Consider the following 17,974-nt stretch of genomic DNA (forward strand, 5'->3'; position numbering starts at 1 on the left):
TATGGCAAGATTATACAGAATGATATTGGCATCTACATATTAAATAGAACAAAAGATAAACGATTGATATATACTTGGGATAAGATGTCATTAAGGATGTTATGAAGAATTTTTCTTGTAAGACCTACGATAAAGTTCACTGTAGTATATGCTGTATAAGATTTAAATGCCCAGACCAAACTGCAACTTTTCCATATTCTGTAAAACCGGGCACTACAAAATTATCTATATTCATGCTTTGTTATATAATTTTTCTTGAAAACAATAAAGAAATATTAAACGAAATTGCCAAACTTTTGAAGCGTGATCACCGAACAATCAAGCGATTCATAGCAAATAGCCAACAGGGTCGCAAGAAGCGTGCTGGGCAAAAAAGGCGCAAAATAACTGCCATTAATTGAGGAAAATCAAGCGTGAAGCTGCCAAGATGCCATTTGCCACCAGTTTGGCCATATTTCAGAGCTGCAACGTTACTGGAGTATCAAAAAGCACAAGGTGTGCCATACTCAGGGACATGGCCAAGGTAAGGAAGGCTGAAAAACCACCACCTCTGACCAAGAAACATGAGATAAAACCTCAAGACTGGGCCAAGAAATATCTGAAGACTGATTCTTCACAGGTTTTATAGATGATGAAATGAGAGTGACTCTTGATGGGCAGATGGATGGCCCAGAGGCTGGATCAGTAAAGGGCAGAGAGCGCCACTCCGACTCAGACGCCAGCAAGGTGGAGGTGGGCACTGGTATGGGCTGGGATAAGCAAAGATCAACTTGTGGGACCTTTTCGGGTTGAGGATGGAGTGAAGCTCAGCTCCCAGATCTACTGCCAGTTTCTGGAAGACAACTTCTTCAAGCAGTGGTACAGGAAGAAGTCGCTATCGTTCAAGAAAAACATGATTTTCCTGCAGGACAATGCTCCATCACATGCATCCAACTACTCCACAGCGTGGCTGGCCAGTAAAGGTCTAAAAGATGGACAAATAATGGCATGGCCCCCTTGTTCACCTGATCTGAACCCCATAGAGAACCTGTGGTCCCTCAAAAAATGTGAGATCTACAGGGAGGGAAAACAGTCCACCTCTGGGAGCAGTGTCTGGAGGCTGTGGTGTCTGGAGGCTGTGGTGTCTGGAGGCTGTGGTGTCTGGAGGCTGTGGTGTCTGGAGGCTGTGGTGTCTGGAGGCTGTGGTGTCTGGAGGCTGTGGTGTCTGGAGGCTGTGGTGTCTGGAGGCTGTGGTGTCTGGAGGCTGTGGTGTCTGGAGGCTGTGGTGTCTGGAGGCTGCGGTGTCTGGAGGCTGCGGTGTCTGGAGGCTGCGGTGTCTGGAGGCTGCGGTGTCTGGAGGCTGCGGTGTCTGGAGGCTGCGGTGTCTGGAGGCTGCGGTGTCTGGAGGCTGCGGTGTCTGGAGGCTGCGGTGTCTGGAGGCTGCGGTGTCTGGAGGCTGCGGTGTCTGGAGGCTGCGGTGTCTGGAGGCTGCGGTGTCTGGAGGCTGCGGTGTCTGGAGGCTGCGGTGTCTGGAGGCTGCGGTGTCTGGAGGCTGCGGTGTCTGGAGGCTGCGGTGTCTGGAGGCTGCGGTGTCTGGAGGCTGCGGTGTCTGGAGGCTGCGGTGTCTGGAGGCTGCGGTGTCTGGAGGCTGCGGTGTCTGGAGGCTGCGGTGTCTGGAGGCTGCGGTGTCTGGAGGCTGCGGTGTCTGGAGGCTGCGGTGTCTGGAGGCTGCGGTGTCTGGAGGCTGCGGTGTCTGGAGGCTGCGGTGTCTGGAGGCTGCGGTGTCTGGAGGCTGCGGTGTCTGGAGGCTGCGGTGTCTGGAGGCTGCGGTGTCTGGAGGCTGCGGTGTCTGGAGGCTGCGGTGTCTGGAGGCTGCGGTGTCTGGAGGCTGCGGTGTCTGCTGCACGCAATGTTCATCGTAAACAGATCAAGCCACTGACAGAATCTATGGATGGTCGGCTGCTTATTGTCAGAAAGAAATGTGACCATATTAACTAACTATCCTGGTTATAGGTGCCCGGTGCCCCCTGGTTATATTTGTGGTGCGATCGCCCCCGACTCTTCCACTATAAGATGAGGATCCCGATCACATCTAAAGCAGGCTTTACACGAGACGACTGATCGTGCGATGCATCGTCGGGGTCACGGTTTTCGTGACGCACATCCGGCATCGTACACAACGGCGTCTCGTGTAACACCTCCTAGCGACGCAGTATCGCTAACAAATCGTGAGTCGTGTACTCGTCGCTAGGTTTCTTAAAATTGTTTAATTAAAATGGCGGCGGTTGTTCATCGTTTCCGTGGCATCACACGTTGCTCCGTGTGACACCACGGGAACGATAAACATCAGCTTTACCTGCCTCCCGCGGCACCCAACGGCTTAATGGAAGGAAGGAGGTGGGCGGGATGTTTACATCCCGCTCATCTTTGCCCCTCCGCTTCTATTGGGCGGCTGCCGTGTGACGCCCAACGTCCAACGTCCCTCCTACTCCAGGAAGTGGACGTTCGTCGCCCACAGCGAGGTCGTCCGGAAGGTAAGTACGTGTGACGGGGGTTAAACGAGTTTGTGCGCCACGGGCAACTAATTGCCTGTGACGCAAAAACGACGGGGGCGGGTACAATCGATCGTGAAATCGCACGATCGGTCGTATCGCGTAAAGCAGGCTTAAGGCCCTTCAAGAAATTAACCAAATACCTTAAATGTATCTGCAGCAGGTGAAGTGATCTATGCTCCGCTGTCACTGCCTGACATCCGTATATTATACAGCTCCTATGACTTCATGTGTCAGCGTGACTGCACACGAGCTGGTGGGCGCTGTATGTGGTATTAGGTGGTATTGTGGCACTGTATGTCAGTATTAGGTGGTATTGTGGCACTGTATGTCAGTATTAGGTGGTATTGTGGCACTGTATGTCAGTATTAGGTGGTATTGTGGCACTGTATGTCATTATTAGGTGGTATTGTGGCACTGTATGTCAGTATTAGGTGGTATTGTGGCACTGTATGTCGGTATTAGGTGGTATTGTGGCACTGTATGTCGGTATTAGGTGGTATTGTGGCACTGTATGTCGGTATTAGGTGGTATTGTGGCACTGTATGTCAGTATTAGGTGGTATTGTGGCACTGTATGTCAGTATTAGGTGGTATTGTGGCACTGTATGTCAGTATTAGGTGGTATTGTGGCACTGTATGTCGGTATTAGGTGGTATTGTGGCACTGTAGGTGGTATTGTGGCACTGTGATGTCAGGCATTTCTATTGCGATGTTTGGTGACACGGTATTATGTGGTTTTGGTTCTGTATGGCAGTATAATAGGGCAGCATAGGACAGTTATGCAGCATTATGTGTATCTGGGACATCTGTTCCTGTGCTACACTAATGCGAGTGCCTCGTAATCCGGCACGTCTCCCAGACTACGGACTGTGACCTCGTGTGTCCTGGACGGTAAACAGTGCAGGGTCCGACGGTCACTACTGTGCAGAAAGAGGCGGTGTGAGGATGTGTGATAACAGAGTCGGGGTATGGTGTGTGTGTGCTGAGCCCCCCCCCCCCCCCGGGTGTGGTCTGCGATGAGCCCCCCCCCCCCCCCCCCTGGGTGTGGTGTGCGCTGAGCCCCCAGTTATATGGTGTGGGGGCAGAGCCGTGCACTGAGCCCCCCCCCTGGGGTGTGGTGTGTGTTCTGAGCCCCCCTGGGGTGTGGTGTGTGTTCTGAGCCCCCCGAGGTGTGGTGTGTGTTCTGAGCCCCCCGAGGTGTGGTGTGTGTTCTGAGCCCCCCGAGGTGTGGTGTGTGTTCTGAGCCCCCCGGGGTGTGGTGTGTGCTGAGCCCCCCGGGGTGTGTTGTGTGCTGAGCCCCCCGGGGTGTGGTGTGTGCTGAGCCCCCCGGGGTGTGGTGTGTGCTGAGCCCCCCGGGGTGTGGTGTGTGCTGAGCCCCCCGGGGTGTGGTGTGTGCTGAGCCCCCCGGGGTGTGGTGTGTGCTGAGCCCCCCGGGGTGTGGTGTGTGCTGAGCCCCTCGGGGTGTGTTGTGTGCTGAGCCCCCCGGGGTGTGGTGTGTGCTGAGCCCCCCGGGTGTGGTGTGTGCGGAGCCCCCTGTTACATGGTGTGAGGGCAGAGTTGTGCACTCTTCTCGGGATAAGGCTCCGGCAGCTGATAAACAACCTGAAATATCCCGGTGTCATGTGACTGGTGCCACGTGACGGGGCTGAGTGATGGTCTGCAGCAGATGGCAACACAAGTGCCCTCAGTGCTGGGAGAGCGGAGGCTGAGGCTGAACTAAAGATGCCTCCTCGGGAACAGTTATTGATGCAGAGGTGGCTGTGTCCGTGCTCCACACTGGGCATAGGTGACACCAGGAGCGCCCTCCCCACCCTGCCCTTCCCCTGGCCTTACACCTGCACACTTACTGATAGGTGTCACCGGCAGTGTCCTCCCCACCCTGCCCTTCCCCCGGCCTAACACCTGCACACTCACTGATAGGTGACACAAGCAGTGCCCTCCCCACCCTGCCCTTCCCCCGGCCTTACACCTGCACACTCACTGATAGGTGTCGGCAGTGAGAATTGCTGTGGAATTTGTCAGGCAGCCTCCACATGCCAGGATATGCAGAGCGGGGCCATGTGCCAGCTGTGACACATTATCAGGGGAGGGGGGGAATCACCTGAGCCCTGATCTGTAGGAGCGGTGCCAGTGTGCAGCCGGGTGGTGCCCGTGTGTCATCATGTACTCGTCTCCTGAGCCTGGCTGTGAGCACTTGGCATACGCTTCCTACAGGTCACCAGTCACCCATCAGGATGGCAGACATGCCAGGCACCGCGCCCGCACGTGACCGTCCTCATCACAGAGAAGGGACTCCGGATCCCACCGCTCTAACAATCTGGGATGAAAGTGCCGGCTCTCCGCTGTAATTCGAGGTCTTCACATCCTAATTGGAGGATGTTTAGGAATTTCAGCTTTTTAATATGTCGCTGCCACGCTTTCAAGGGACCAAAAGCAATTTGCCAATTATCTGAACGGCTCTTGTAATTTGCTCGTGGCCGATTCCCTCGTTATCCTTAATTAAGCAGAAAAAGGGTCTGGAGCTGATTCCAGATGCGGCAGTGACATGTGGAGCTGCTGGTGTGGACCCACAACATGCGGTCACAGAAAGATAAACCAACAAGAAGAAGAAATCCATGAGGGAGAGCAGAAATGTCAGGGGCGACCAAATCCACACTTTGGTAAATTCTGCCCCCCCCCCCTTCAAAAAAGCCACACTGGTGAGCTGGGAACTGAAAAAGCCCGGGATACACCAGTGGTGGCCAATCACAGGATCCCTTCCACGATGAAGAAAAACCTTCAACATTCCCCCCTTCCCCCCCAAGTGAAGACCACTCTCCAGGAAGCCGGTGCTTCAGGATCTAAATCTAGAGGAAATGTCATGAGAGCAAATCCAGAGGAGTCACCACAAGGAGCAAATCCAGAGGAGTCACCACAAGGAGCAAATCCAGAGGAGTCACCACAAGGAGCAAATCCAGAGGAGTCACCACAAGGAGCAAATCCAGAGGAGTCCCCACAAGGAGCAAATCCAGAGGGGTCACCACAAGGAGCAAATCCAGAGGGGTCACCACAAGGAGCAAATCCAGAGGGGTCACCTCAAGGAGCAAATCCAGAGGGGTCACCTCAAGGAGCAAATCCAGAGGGGTCACCACAAGGAGCAAATCCAGAGGGGTCACCACAAGGAGCAAATCCAGAGGGGTCACCACAAGGAGCAAATCCAGAGGGGTCACCACAAGGAGCAAATCCAGAGGGGTCACCACAAGGAGCAAATCCAGAGGGGTCACCACAAGGGGCAAATACAGAGGGGTCACCACAAGGGGCAAATACAGGGGAGTCACCACAAGGAGCAAATACAGGTGTGATGGGGCGATATGTGCAGGTATACAGGTGTGCTGGGCAGGGCTGTGGAGTCAGTAAGCCAACCTTCTGACTCCTCAGTTTCCCTGACTGTGGCTCCCTCATACAGGACTCGTGTTTATTGTAAATTTTCTGTAGTAAATGGCGACCTCCGGCTTTAAGGCCCTGTGCGCACTAGAAAATGGAATTTTCTTAATAAAATTTCGCACCCTCTGAAAGATTACCGCACCTACAGCAAAAAAACGCAGCAAACCGCACCCGAAAACAACATGTGGTTTTACAACGGTTTGTTGCGGTTTTGCCGCAAATTTTCGGCAGGTTGTTCCCTGCGGCTCTTTACCATGAGCTATGTCAAAAACCGCACGTACTTGCGGAAAAGAAATGACAAGGAATTATTTTTGCTGCAGAAATTCTACAGTAAAACCTGTAGGGGGGGAAAAAAAATATTTATTTTTTTTACCATAGGTTTTGCTGGGGAATGAACATTGTTTGCAGCAATTCATGCAGCAAATCCACGGCAAAAACCACAGCGTGCGCACAGGGCCTTAATCTGCAATTTACTGAGCAGAAAGTGGGGAACAAACTGTTTCCAACAAAAATGTCCTGAATAACATTTGTGCCGTGTACGGATCTGCTCTGAGGAATAGTATGGCCTCCAGAAGATCCTCCTCCATACATGACCTCACTATTGTTAGGTCGGAGAACGACCGCTCTACACTTGGGTCGGTGGCAAGGTGGTGACCACACGGGTGACATCTCTAACAATCTCAGAATATAGAGGAATCGCCTCATGCTCATTCAGTTTTGATGAACGGTTGAACTCTTCTACTTCTTCGAGAGCAAGTGACACATTTTGCTGAAAACTGGTCAATCTGATATGGGAGTGGAATCTTTTTCAATGCTGCGACTCTTTACTGCTTCATGTCGTCCAAATACTTTTCAAAATTAAACTCCTGTTCTGATGAGGCTGAAGATACAGCAGCAGTAACACTGGATGACACAGATCCTCTGATGAGGCTGAAGATACGACAGCAGTAGCACTGGATGACACAGCTCCTCTGATGAGGCTGAAGATACGACAGCAGTAGCCCTGGATGACACAACTCCTTAACTGATGAGGCTGAAGATACGGCAGCAGTAGCACTGGCAAGACCCAATATCTCTTGGCCATCCTCTAGTCGCTTATCCTAACTGCTACCTCTGTCAGATCTTCTTTTCCTTTAGTAAACTGGTGATCATCCAGCAATATATGATGACTTGGCTCCACATACACAGCTGCCAGAAGAATTTTATTTTCTAATAGCAGTATCTCTTTTCGTTTCATTGAAGCAGCAATGCCATCTGCAATTCCACCTCCTCTTTGGGACAGGCAAAACAGCAAGTTCTTACACTCCTTTATGAAAATGCCGGGAGGTAAATCCTCAGCTTGTCATGTTGTAATTACTGTAAATGGGTGATGAAGCAATTCCTTCAATTCAGCCGCTTGTGTCCATTGATCTTCATTTAGTGTTACCTGAGGATCGGCCATGTCTACAAGAAAGGGTTTGAGCTCAAGTAATCGCTCAATCATTAAAGTGCTGCCCTGCCAAGTGGCTTGATCGACAATTGCCCCTTTTCCAGCACGTCTCTTCAAGATGTGCAGGTACACAGGTGTGCTGGTGCAGTAGTATGTGCAGGTACACAGGTGTGCTGGGATTGTATGTGCAGGTATACAGGTGTGCTGGGGCTGTATGTGCAGGTATATTGGTGTGCTGGGACAGTATGTGGAGGTATACAGGTGCGCTAGGGCAGTATGTGTGGGTATATTACCCTTTGTATGGCGTTCCAGGGCAAGCAGTGCGTTTCATCTGGCCTCGGGCTTCTCTCGTGCTCCTCGTTCTTCAGCCCTCGTCTCCTCTCTCGTGCTGTACGTTCTTCAGCCCTTGTCTCCTCTCTCTCGTGCTGCACGTTCTTCAGTCCTCGTCTCCTCTCGTGCTGCACATTATTCAGCCCTCTTCTCCTTTCGTGTTGCACGTTCCTCAGCCCTCTTCTCCTTTCTTGCTGCACGTTCCTCAGCCCTCGTCTACTCCCTCTCGTTGCACGTTCTTCAGCCCTCGTTTCCTCTCTATCGTTGCATGTTCTTCAGCCCTCGCCTCCTCTCTCGTGCTGTACGTTCTTCAGCCCTCGTCTCCTCTCTCTCGTGCTGCACGTTCTTCAGCCCTTGTCTCCTCTCTTGTGCTGCATGTTCTTCAACCCTCGTCTCCTCTCTCGTGCTGCACGTTCTTCAGCCCTCGTCTCCTCTCTCTCGTGCTGTACGTTCTTCAGCCCTTGTCTCCTCTCTCTCGTGCTGTACGTTCTTCAGCCCTTGTATCCTCTCTGGTGCTGCACCTTCTTCAGCCCTTGTTTCCTCTCTCGTGCTGCACGTTCTTCAGCCCTTGTCTCCTCTCTCTCGTTGCAAGTTCTTCAGCCCTTGTCTCCTCTCTGGTGCTGCACATTCTTCAGCCCTTGTCTCCTCTCTGGTGCTGCACCTTCTTCAGCCCTTGTTTCCTCTCTCGTGCTGTATGTTCTTCAGCCCTCGCCTCCTCTCTCGTGCTGCACGTTCTTCAGCCCTCGTCTCCTCTCTCGTGCTGTACGTTCTTCAGCCCTCGTCTCCTCTCGTGCTGCACGTTCTTCAGCCCTTGTCTCCTCTCTCGTGCTGTACGTTCTTCAGCCCTTGTCTCCTCTCTCGTGCTGCACGTTCTTCAGCCCTTGTCTCCTCTCTCGTGCTGCATCTTCTTCAGCCCTTGTCGCCTCTCTCGTGCTGTATGTTCTTCAGCCCTCGTCTCCTCTCTCGTGCTGCACGTTCTTCAGCCCTTGTCTCCTCTCTGGTGCTGCACGTTCTTCAGCCCTTGTCTCCTCTCTCGTGCTGTACGTTCTTCAGCCCTTGTCTCCTCTCTGGTGCTGCACGTTCTTCAGCCCTCGTCTCCTCTCTGGTGCTGCACGTTCTTCAGCCCTTGTCTCCTCTCTGGTGCTGCACGTTCTTCAGCCCTTGTCTCCTCTCTGGTGCTGCACGTTCTTCAGCCCTCGTCTCCTCTCTCGCGCTGCACGTTCTTCAGCCCTTGTCTCCTCTCTCGTGCTGCATGTTCTTCAGCCCTTGTCTCCTCTCTCGTGCTGTACGTTCTTCAGCCCTCGTCTCCTCTCTGGTGCTGCACGTTTTTCAGCCCTTGTCTCCTCTCTGGTGCTGCACGTTCTTCAGCCCTTGTCTCCTCTCTGGTGCTGCACGTTCTTCAGCCCTTGTCTCCTCTCTGGTGCTGTACGTTCTTCAGCCCTTGTCTCCTCTCTCGTGCTACATGTTCTTCAGCCCTCGTCTCCTCTCTTGTGCTCCATGTTCTTCAGCCCTCGTCTCCTCTCTCGTGCTGCACCTTCTTCAGCCCTTGTCTCCTCTCTCGTGCTGCACGTTCTTCAGCCCTTGTCTCCTCTCTCGTGCTGTACGTTCTTCAGCCTTTGTCTCCTCTCTCGTGCTGTACGTTCTTCAGCCCTTGTCTCCTCTCGTGCTCCATGTTCTTCAGCCCTTGTCTCCTCTCGTGCTCCATGTTCTTCAGCCCTTGTCTCCTCTCTGGTGCTGCATGTTCTTCAGCCCTTGTCTCCTCTCTCGTGCTGCACGTTCTTCAGCCCTTGTCTCCTCTCTCGTGCTGCACGTTCTTCAGCCCTTGTCTCCTCTCTCGTGCTGCACGTTCTTCAGCCCTTGTCTCCTCTCTCGTGCTGCACGTTCTTCAGCCCTTGTCTCCTCTCTCGTGCTGCACGTTCTTCAGCCCTTGTCTCCTCTCTCGTGCTGCACGTTCTTCAGCCCTTGTCTCCTCTCTCGTGCTGTACGTTCTTCAGCCTTTGTCTCCTCTCTCGTGCTGTACGTTCTTCAGCCCTTGTCTCCTCTCGTGCTCCATGTTCTTCAGCCCTTGTCTCCTCTCGTGCTCCATGTTCTTCAGCCCTCGTCTCCTCTCTCGTGCTCCATGTTCTTCAGCCCTTGTCTCCTCTCTCGTGCTGCACCTTCTTCAGCCCTTGTCTCCTCTCTGGTGCTGTACGTTCTTCAGCCCTTGTCTCCTTTCTCGTGCTACATGTTCTTCAGCCCTTGTCTCCTCTCCTCAATGATTAGCCGCCTGTGCTCTTGGCCTGAGGTCGCTCCATCTTTCCTGTACAGGAGGAGACGCTGGTATCTCCTGATATACAGGATAATGTGGTTGTGCCAGCTTCACCTCGCCCTGCACTGATACTGAGGCACTGCCCTGCCGCTGCCCCGGATACTGGACAGCCCCAGGCCAGTGACATGACTATAGCCATCCTGACAACCAGGAGCCGCATACAATCTGTACCTGACCTTTTGGTGTGTTGTTCCCCCAGAATGGCACCGCCGTGTGTACGGTGCCCCCATCCGTACGTCATGGTGCTCGGTAGGTATTGCCGCCCTCTCTCGTAGCCCGGTGACCCGCGGCCATTAACCTCCTTTTCTCTCTGCAGATTTTCCATTGGTTTGGGTGACGCCATATAACGATGTCCGGGGCTTCGGTGAAAGTGGCCGTCCGTGTGCGGCCCTTCAACACCCGAGAAATCTCCCATGATGCCAAGTGTGTGATCCAGATGCAGGGGAACAGCACATGTAAGCAGCTTCTCTGGCGGGCGCTCCTCCACCTCGTGTGTCACTGCCCCTTTAAGAGGTTTCATTTTTTTTTTACTTTTTTTTTTCCAGGTATATCAAATCCAAAACAGCCCAAAGATGCCCCGAAAAGCTTCACCTTCGACTACTCGTACTGGTCACACACCACGGTGAGACCCCCATCTGTGTGCTGACATAGAGGAAGATCCGGGGGTCCCAGATGTTGGGTTTGATGACTGGGTACAGGCGGTGTGTGGTGTGACCGGTCGCCTGTACTAGCCATGCTCTGATCACCGGGTGCAGGCGGTATGGGGTGTGACCGGTCGCCTGTACTAGCCATGCTCTGATCACTGAGTGCAGGCGGTGTGGGGTGTGACCGGTCGCCTGTACTAGTCATGCTCTGATCACTGGGTGCAGGCGGTGAGGGGTGTGACCGGTCGCCTGTACTAGCCACGCTCTGATCACCGGGTACAGGCGGTGTGGGGTGTGACCGGTGCCTGTACTAGCCACGCTCTGATCACCGGGTACAGGCGGTGTGGGGTGTGACCGGTGCCTGTACTAGCCACGCTCTGATCACCGGGTACAGGTGGTGTGGCGTGTGACCGGTCGCCTGTACTAGCCGTGCTCTGATCACCGGGTACAGGCGGTGTGGGGTCTGACCGGTCGCCTGTACTAGCCGTGCTCTGATCACCGGGTGCAGGCGGTGTGGGGTGTGACCGGTCGCCTGTACTAGCCATGCTCTGATCACCGGGTGCAGGCGGTATGGGGTGTGACCGGTCGCCTGTACTAGCCATGCTCTGATCACTGAGTGCAGGCGGTGTGGGGTGTGACCGGTCGCCTGTACTAGCCATGCTCTGATCACTGAGTGCAGGCGGTGTGGGGTGTGACCGGTCGCCTGTATTAGCCATGCTCTGATCACCGGGTACAGGCGATATGGAGTGTGACCGGTCGCCTGTACTAGCCATGCTCTGATCACCGGGTACAGGCGGTGTGGGTTGTGACCGGTGCCTGTACTATCCGTGCTCTGATCACCGGGTACAGGCGGTGTGGAGTGTGACCGGTCGCCTGTACTAGCCACGCTCTGATCACCGGGTACAGGCGGTGTGGAGTGTGACCGGTCGCCTGTACTAGCCACGCTCTGATCACCCGGTACAGGCGGTGTGGAGTGTGACCGGTCGCCTGTACTAGCCATGCTCTGATCACCGGGTACAGGCGGTGTGGGGTGTGACCGGTCGCCTGTACTAGTCATGCTCTGATCACTGGGTGCAGGCGGTGAGGGGTGTGACCGGTCGCCTGTACTAGCCACGCTCTGATCACCGGGTACAGGCGGTGTGGGGTGTGACCGGTGCCTGTACTAGCCACGCTCTGATCACCGGGTACAGGCGGTGTGGGGTGTGACCGGTGCCTGTACTAGCCACGCTCTGATCACCGGGTACAGGCGGTGTGGGGTGTGACCGGTGCCTGTACTAGCCATGCTCTGATCACCGGGTGCAGGCGGTGTGGGGTGTGACCGGTGCCTGTACTAACCATGCTCTGATCACCGGGTACAGACGGTGTGGGGTGTGACCGGTCGCCCGTATTATATAGTAACGCTCCGCACCCTCCGTTCTGCAGGAAGAAGACCCAAATTTTGCCTCTCAGCGGAAGGTGTACAAGGACATCGGGGAGGAGATGCTCCTACACGCCTTCGAGGGCTATAACGTCTGTATATTCGCCTATGGACAGACGGGGGCTGGGAAATCCTACACCATGATGGGGAAACCAGAAACCGAGCAACAAGGCATAATCCCCCAGGTATGGAGGTGACATCATATATAGGGGAGGGGCAGTATGGCATAATCCCCCAGGTATGGAGGTGACATCATATATAGGGGAGGAGCAGTATGGGATAATCCCCCAGGTATGGAGGTGACATCATATATAGGGGAGGGGCAGTATGGGATAATCCCCCAGGTATGGAGGTGACATCATATATAGGGGAGGGGCAGTATGGCATAATCCCCCAGGTATGGAGGTGACATCATATATAGGGGAGGGGCAGTATGGGATAATCCCCCAGGTATGGAGGTGACATCATATATAGGGGAGGGGCAGTATGGCATAATCCCCCAGGTATGGAGGTGACATCATATATAGGGGAGGGGCAGTATGGGATAATCCCCCAGGTATGGAGGTGACCTCATATATAGGGGAGGGGCAGTATGGCATAATCCCCCAGGTATGGAGGTGACATCATATATAGGGGAGTGGCAGTATGGCATAATCCCCCAGGTATGGAGGTGACATCATATATAGGGGAGGGGCAGTATGGGATAATCCCCCAGGTATGGAGGTGACATCATATATAGGGGAGGGGCAGTATGGGATAATCCCCCAGGTATGGAGGTGACATCATATATAGGGGAGGGGCAGTATGGGATAATCCCCCAGGTATGGAGGTGACATCATATATAGGGGAGGGGCAGTATGGGATAATCCCCCAGGTATGGAGGTGCCCTCATATATAGGGGTGGGGCAGTATGGCATAATCCCCCAGGTATGGAGGTGACATCATATATAGGGGAGGGGCAGTATGGGATAATCCCCCAGGTATGGAGGGGACATCATTTATAGGGGTGGGGCAGTATGGCATAATCCCCCAGGTATGGAGGTGACATCATATGTAGGGGAGGGGCAGTATGGGATAATCCCCCAGGTATGGAGGTGCCCTCATATATAGGGGAGGGGCAGTATGGCATAATCCCCCAGGTATGGAGGTGACATCATATATAGGGGAGGGGCAGTATGGGATAATCCCCCAGGTATGGAGGGGACATCATTTATAGGGGTGGGGCAGTATGGCATAATCCCCCAGGTATGGAGGTGACATCATATGTAGGGGAGGGGCAGTATGGGATAGTCCCCCAGGTATGGAGGGGACATCATATGTAGGGGTGGGGCAGTATGGGATAATCCCCCAGGTATGGAGGTGCCCTCATATATAGGGGAGGGGCAGTATGGGATAATCCCCCAGGTATGGAGGTGCCCTCATATATAGGGGAGGGGCAGTATGGCATAATCCCCCAGGTATGGAGGTGACATCATATGTAGGGGAGGGGCAGTATGGGATAATCCCCCAGGTATGGAGGTGCCCTCATATATAGGGGAGGGGCAGTATGGCATAATCCCCCAGGTATGGAGGTGACATCATATATAGGGGAGGGGCAGTATGGGATAATCCCCCAGGTATGGAGGGGACATCATATGTAGGGGTGGGGCAGTATGGGATAATCCCCCAGGTATGGAGGTGCCCTCATATATAGGGGTGGGGCAGTATGGGATAATCCCCCAGGTATAGAGGTGCTCTCATATATAGGGGAGGGGCAGTATGGGATAATCCCCCAGGTATGGAGGTGCCCTCATATATAGGGGTGGGGCAGTATGGGATAATCCCCAGATATGGAGGTGACATCATATGTGGTGGAGGGGCAATACGGTATAATCTCCCTTTGTGGAGGTGATGACGTGGGGGAGGGGCAGTGTGGGATATTTCTCGGGTGTGGGGGAGGGGCAGTGTGGGGGATATTCCTCAGGTGTGGGGGAGGGGCAGTGTGGGGGATATTTCTCGGGTGTGGGGGAGGGGCAGTGTGTGGGATATTCCTCGGGTGTGGGGGAGGGGCAGTGTGGGGGATATTCCTCGGGTGTGGGGGAGGGGCAGTGTGGGGGATATTTCTCGGGTGTGGGGGAGGGGCAGTGTGGGGGATATTTCTCGGGTGTGGGGGAGGGGCAGTGTGTGGGATATTCCTCGGGTGTGGGGGAGGGGCAGTGTGGGGGATATTCCTCGGGTGTGGGGGAGGGGCAGTGTGTGGGATATTCCTCGGGTGTGAGGGAGGGGCAGTGTGTGGGATATTCCTCGGGTGTGGGGGAGGGGCAGTGTGGGGGATATTCCTCGGGTGAGGGGGAGGGGCAGTGTGTGGGATATTCCTCGGGTGTGGGGGAGGGGCAGTGTGGGGGATATTTCTCGGGTGTGGGGGAGGGGCAGTGTGTGGGATATTCCTCGGGTGTGGGGGAGGGGCAGTGTGGGGGATATTTCTCGGGTGTGGGGGAGGGGCAGTGTGGGGGATATTCCTCGGGTGTGGGGGAGGGGCAGTGTGGGGGATATTTCTCGGGTGTGGGGGAGGGGCAGTGTGTGGGATATTCCTCGGGTGTGGGGGAGGGGCAGTGTGGGGGATATTCCTCGGGTGTGGGGGAGGGGCAGTGTGGGGGATATTTCTCGGGTGTGGGGGAGGGGCAGTGTGGGGGAGATTTCTCGGGTGTGGGGGAGGGGCAATGTGAGGGATATTCCTCGGGTGTGGGGGAGGGGCAGTGTGGGGGATATTTCTCGGGTGTGGGGGAGGGGCAGTGTGGGGGATATTCCTCGGGTGTGGGGGAGGGGCAGTGTGGGGGATATTCCTTGGGTGTGGGGGAGGGGCAGTGTGGGGGATATTTCTCGGGTGTGGGGGAGGGGCAGTGTGGGGGATATTCCTCGGGTGTGGGGGAGGGGCAGTGTGGGGGATATTCCTCGGGTGTGGGGGAGGGGCAGTGTGGGGGATATTTCTCGGGTGTGGGGGAGGGGCAGTGTGGGGGATATTCCTCGGGTGTGGGGGAGGGGCAGTGTGGGGGATATTTCTCGGGTGTGGGGGAGGGGCTGTGTGGGGGATATTATTCGGGTGTGGGGGAGGGGCAGTGTGGGGTATTTCTCGGGTGAGGGCTCCGCTTTAGACTGAATATTTCCTTTTGTTTGCAGTTATGTGAAGATTTATTTACCAGAATATCTGACAATAAAAGTCCCCTCCTGTCCCACTCCGTGGAGGTAATAAATGTGCATATAGAGAGTGCGCCTGTACAATGTATGTAGCTGGGGGTGTGAGTATATATAGTGTATACAGAGAGTGCGCATGTACAATGTATGTATCTGGGGGTGTGAGTATATATAGTGTATACAGAGAGTGCGCATGTACAATGTATGTAGCTGGGGTGTATGAGTATATATAGTGTATACAGAGAGTGCGCATGTACAATGTATGTAGCTGGGGGGTGTGAGTATATATAGTGTATACAGAGAGTGCGCCTGTACAATGTATGTAGCTGGGGGTGTGTGTGTATATATAGTGTTTACAGAGAGTGCGCCTGTACAATGTATGTAGCTGGGGGTGTGTGTGTGTATATATAGTGTATACAGAGAGTGCGCCTGTACAATGTATGTAGCTGGGGGTGTGAGTATATATAGTGTATACAGAGTGCGCCTGTACAATGTATGTAGTTGGGGGGTGTGAGTATATATCGTGTATACAGAGAGTGCGCCTGTACAATGTATGTAGCTGGGGGGTGTGAGTATATATAGTGTATACAGAGAGTGCGCATGTACAATGTATGTAGCTGGGGGTGTGTGTATATAGAGAGTGCGCCTGTACAATGTATGTAGCTGGGGGGTGTGAGTATATATAGTGTATACAGAGAGTGCGCCTGTACAATGTATGTAGCTGGGGGTGTGTATATATAGTGTATATAGAGAGTGCGCCTGTACAATGTATGTAGCTGGGGGTGTGTGTGTGTATATATAGTGTATACAGAGAGTGCGCATGTACAATGTATGTAGCTGGGGTGTGTGAGTATATATAGTGTATACAGAGAGTGCGCCTGTACAATGTATGCTGCTGGAGGGTGTGAGTATATATAGTGTATACAGAGAGTGCGCCTGTACAATGTATGTAGTTGGGGGGTGTGAGTATATATATATATATAGTGTATACAGAGAGTGCGCCTGTACAATGTATGTAGCTGGGGGGTGTGAGTATATATAGTGTATACAGAGAGTGCGCCTGTACAATGTATGTAGCTGGAGGGTGTGAGTATATATAGTGTATACAGAGAGTGCGCATGTACAATGTATGTAGCTGGAGGGTGTGAGTATATATAGTGTATATAGAGAGTGCGTCTGTACAATGTATGTAGCTGGGGGTGTGAGTGTATATATAGTGTATTACAGAGAGTGCACATTTACAATGTATGTAGCTGGGGGTGTGAGTATATATAGTGTATACAGAGTGCGCATGTACAATGTATGTAGCTGGGGGGGGTGTGTATATATAGTGTATACAGAGTGCGCATGTACAATGTATGTAGCTGGGGGTGTGAGTATATATAGTGTATACAGAGTGCGCCTGTACAATGTATGTAGCTGGGGGTGTGAGTATATATAGTGTATTACAGAGAGTGCAGATTTACAATGTATGTAGCTGGGGGGTGTGAGTATATATAGTGTATACAGAGTGCGCATGTACAATGTATGTAGCTGGGGGGTGTGTGTATATATAGTGTATACAGAGTGCGCATGTACAATGTATGTAGCTGGGGGTGTGAGTATATATAGTGTATACAGAGTGCGCATGTACAATGTATGTAGCTGGGGGGGTGAGTATATATAGTGTATACAGAGTACGCATGTACAATGTATGTAGCTGGGGGTGTGAGTATATATAGTGTATACAGAGAGTGCGCATGTACAATGTATGTAGCTGGGGGTGTGAGTGTATATATAGTGTATACAGAGAGTGCGCATGTACAATGTATGTAGTTGGGGGTGTGAGTTTATATAGTGTATACAGAGAGTGCGCATGTACAATGTATGTAGCTGGGGGGTGTGAGTATATATAGTGTATACAGAGTGCGCCTGTACAATGTATGTAGCTGGGGGGTGTGTGTATATATAGTGTATACAGAGAGTGCGCATGTACAATGTATGTAGCTGGGGGGTGTGAGTATATATAGTGTATACAGAAAGTGCGCCTGTACAATGTATGTAGCTGGGGGTGTGTGTGTATATATAGTGTATATAGAGAGTGCGCCTGTACAATGTATGTAGCTGGGGGGTGTGAGTATATATAGTGTATATAGAGAGTGCGCATGTACAATGTATGTATCTGGGGGGGTGAGTATATATAGTGTATACAGAGAGTGCGCATGTACAATGTATGTAGTTGGGGGGTGTGAGTTTGTATACACTATATAAACTCACACCCCCCAACTACATACATTGTACATGCGCACTCTCTGTATACACTATATATACTCACCCCCCCAGATACATACATTGTACATGCGCACTCTCTATATACACTATATATACTCACACCCCCCAGCTACATACATTGTACAGGCGCACTCTCTATATACACTATATATACACACACACCCCCAGCTACATACATTGTACAGGCGCACTTTCTGTATACACTATATATACTCACACACCCCAGCTACATACATTGTACATGCGCACTCTCTGTATACACTATATATACACACACCCCCCAGCTACATACATTGTACAGGCGCACTTTCTGTATACACTATATATACTCACACCCCCCAGCTACATACATTGTACATGCGCACTCTCTGTATACACTATATAAACTCACACCCCCAACTACATACATTGTACATGCGCACTCTCTGTATACACTATATATACTCAC

The 17,974-nt window shown here is 52.8% G+C and overlaps 1 protein-coding gene across 1 annotated transcript in view; it reads left to right on the top strand.

Moving 5' to 3' along the window:
- KIF1C (kinesin family member 1C) overlaps positions 1-17,974 on the top strand; it is a 47,249-nt gene that overhangs the window by 10,989 nt on the left and 18,286 nt on the right. The window contains exons 3-6 of the mRNA XM_075346739.1: positions 10,340-10,478; positions 10,569-10,645; positions 12,090-12,269; positions 15,241-15,306. Coding sequence (XP_075202854.1) covers positions 10,373-10,478; positions 10,569-10,645; positions 12,090-12,269; positions 15,241-15,306 — 429 coding nt within the window. The 5' untranslated portion in view covers positions 10,340-10,372. The remainder of the gene's footprint in view (positions 1-10,339; positions 10,479-10,568; positions 10,646-12,089; positions 12,270-15,240; positions 15,307-17,974) is intronic.

This window comes from Anomaloglossus baeobatrachus, chromosome 4, assembly GCF_048569485.1.
Source record: "Anomaloglossus baeobatrachus isolate aAnoBae1 chromosome 4, aAnoBae1.hap1, whole genome shotgun sequence".
In the NCBI taxonomy this organism is placed as follows: Eukaryota; Metazoa; Chordata; class Amphibia; order Anura; family Aromobatidae; genus Anomaloglossus; species Anomaloglossus baeobatrachus.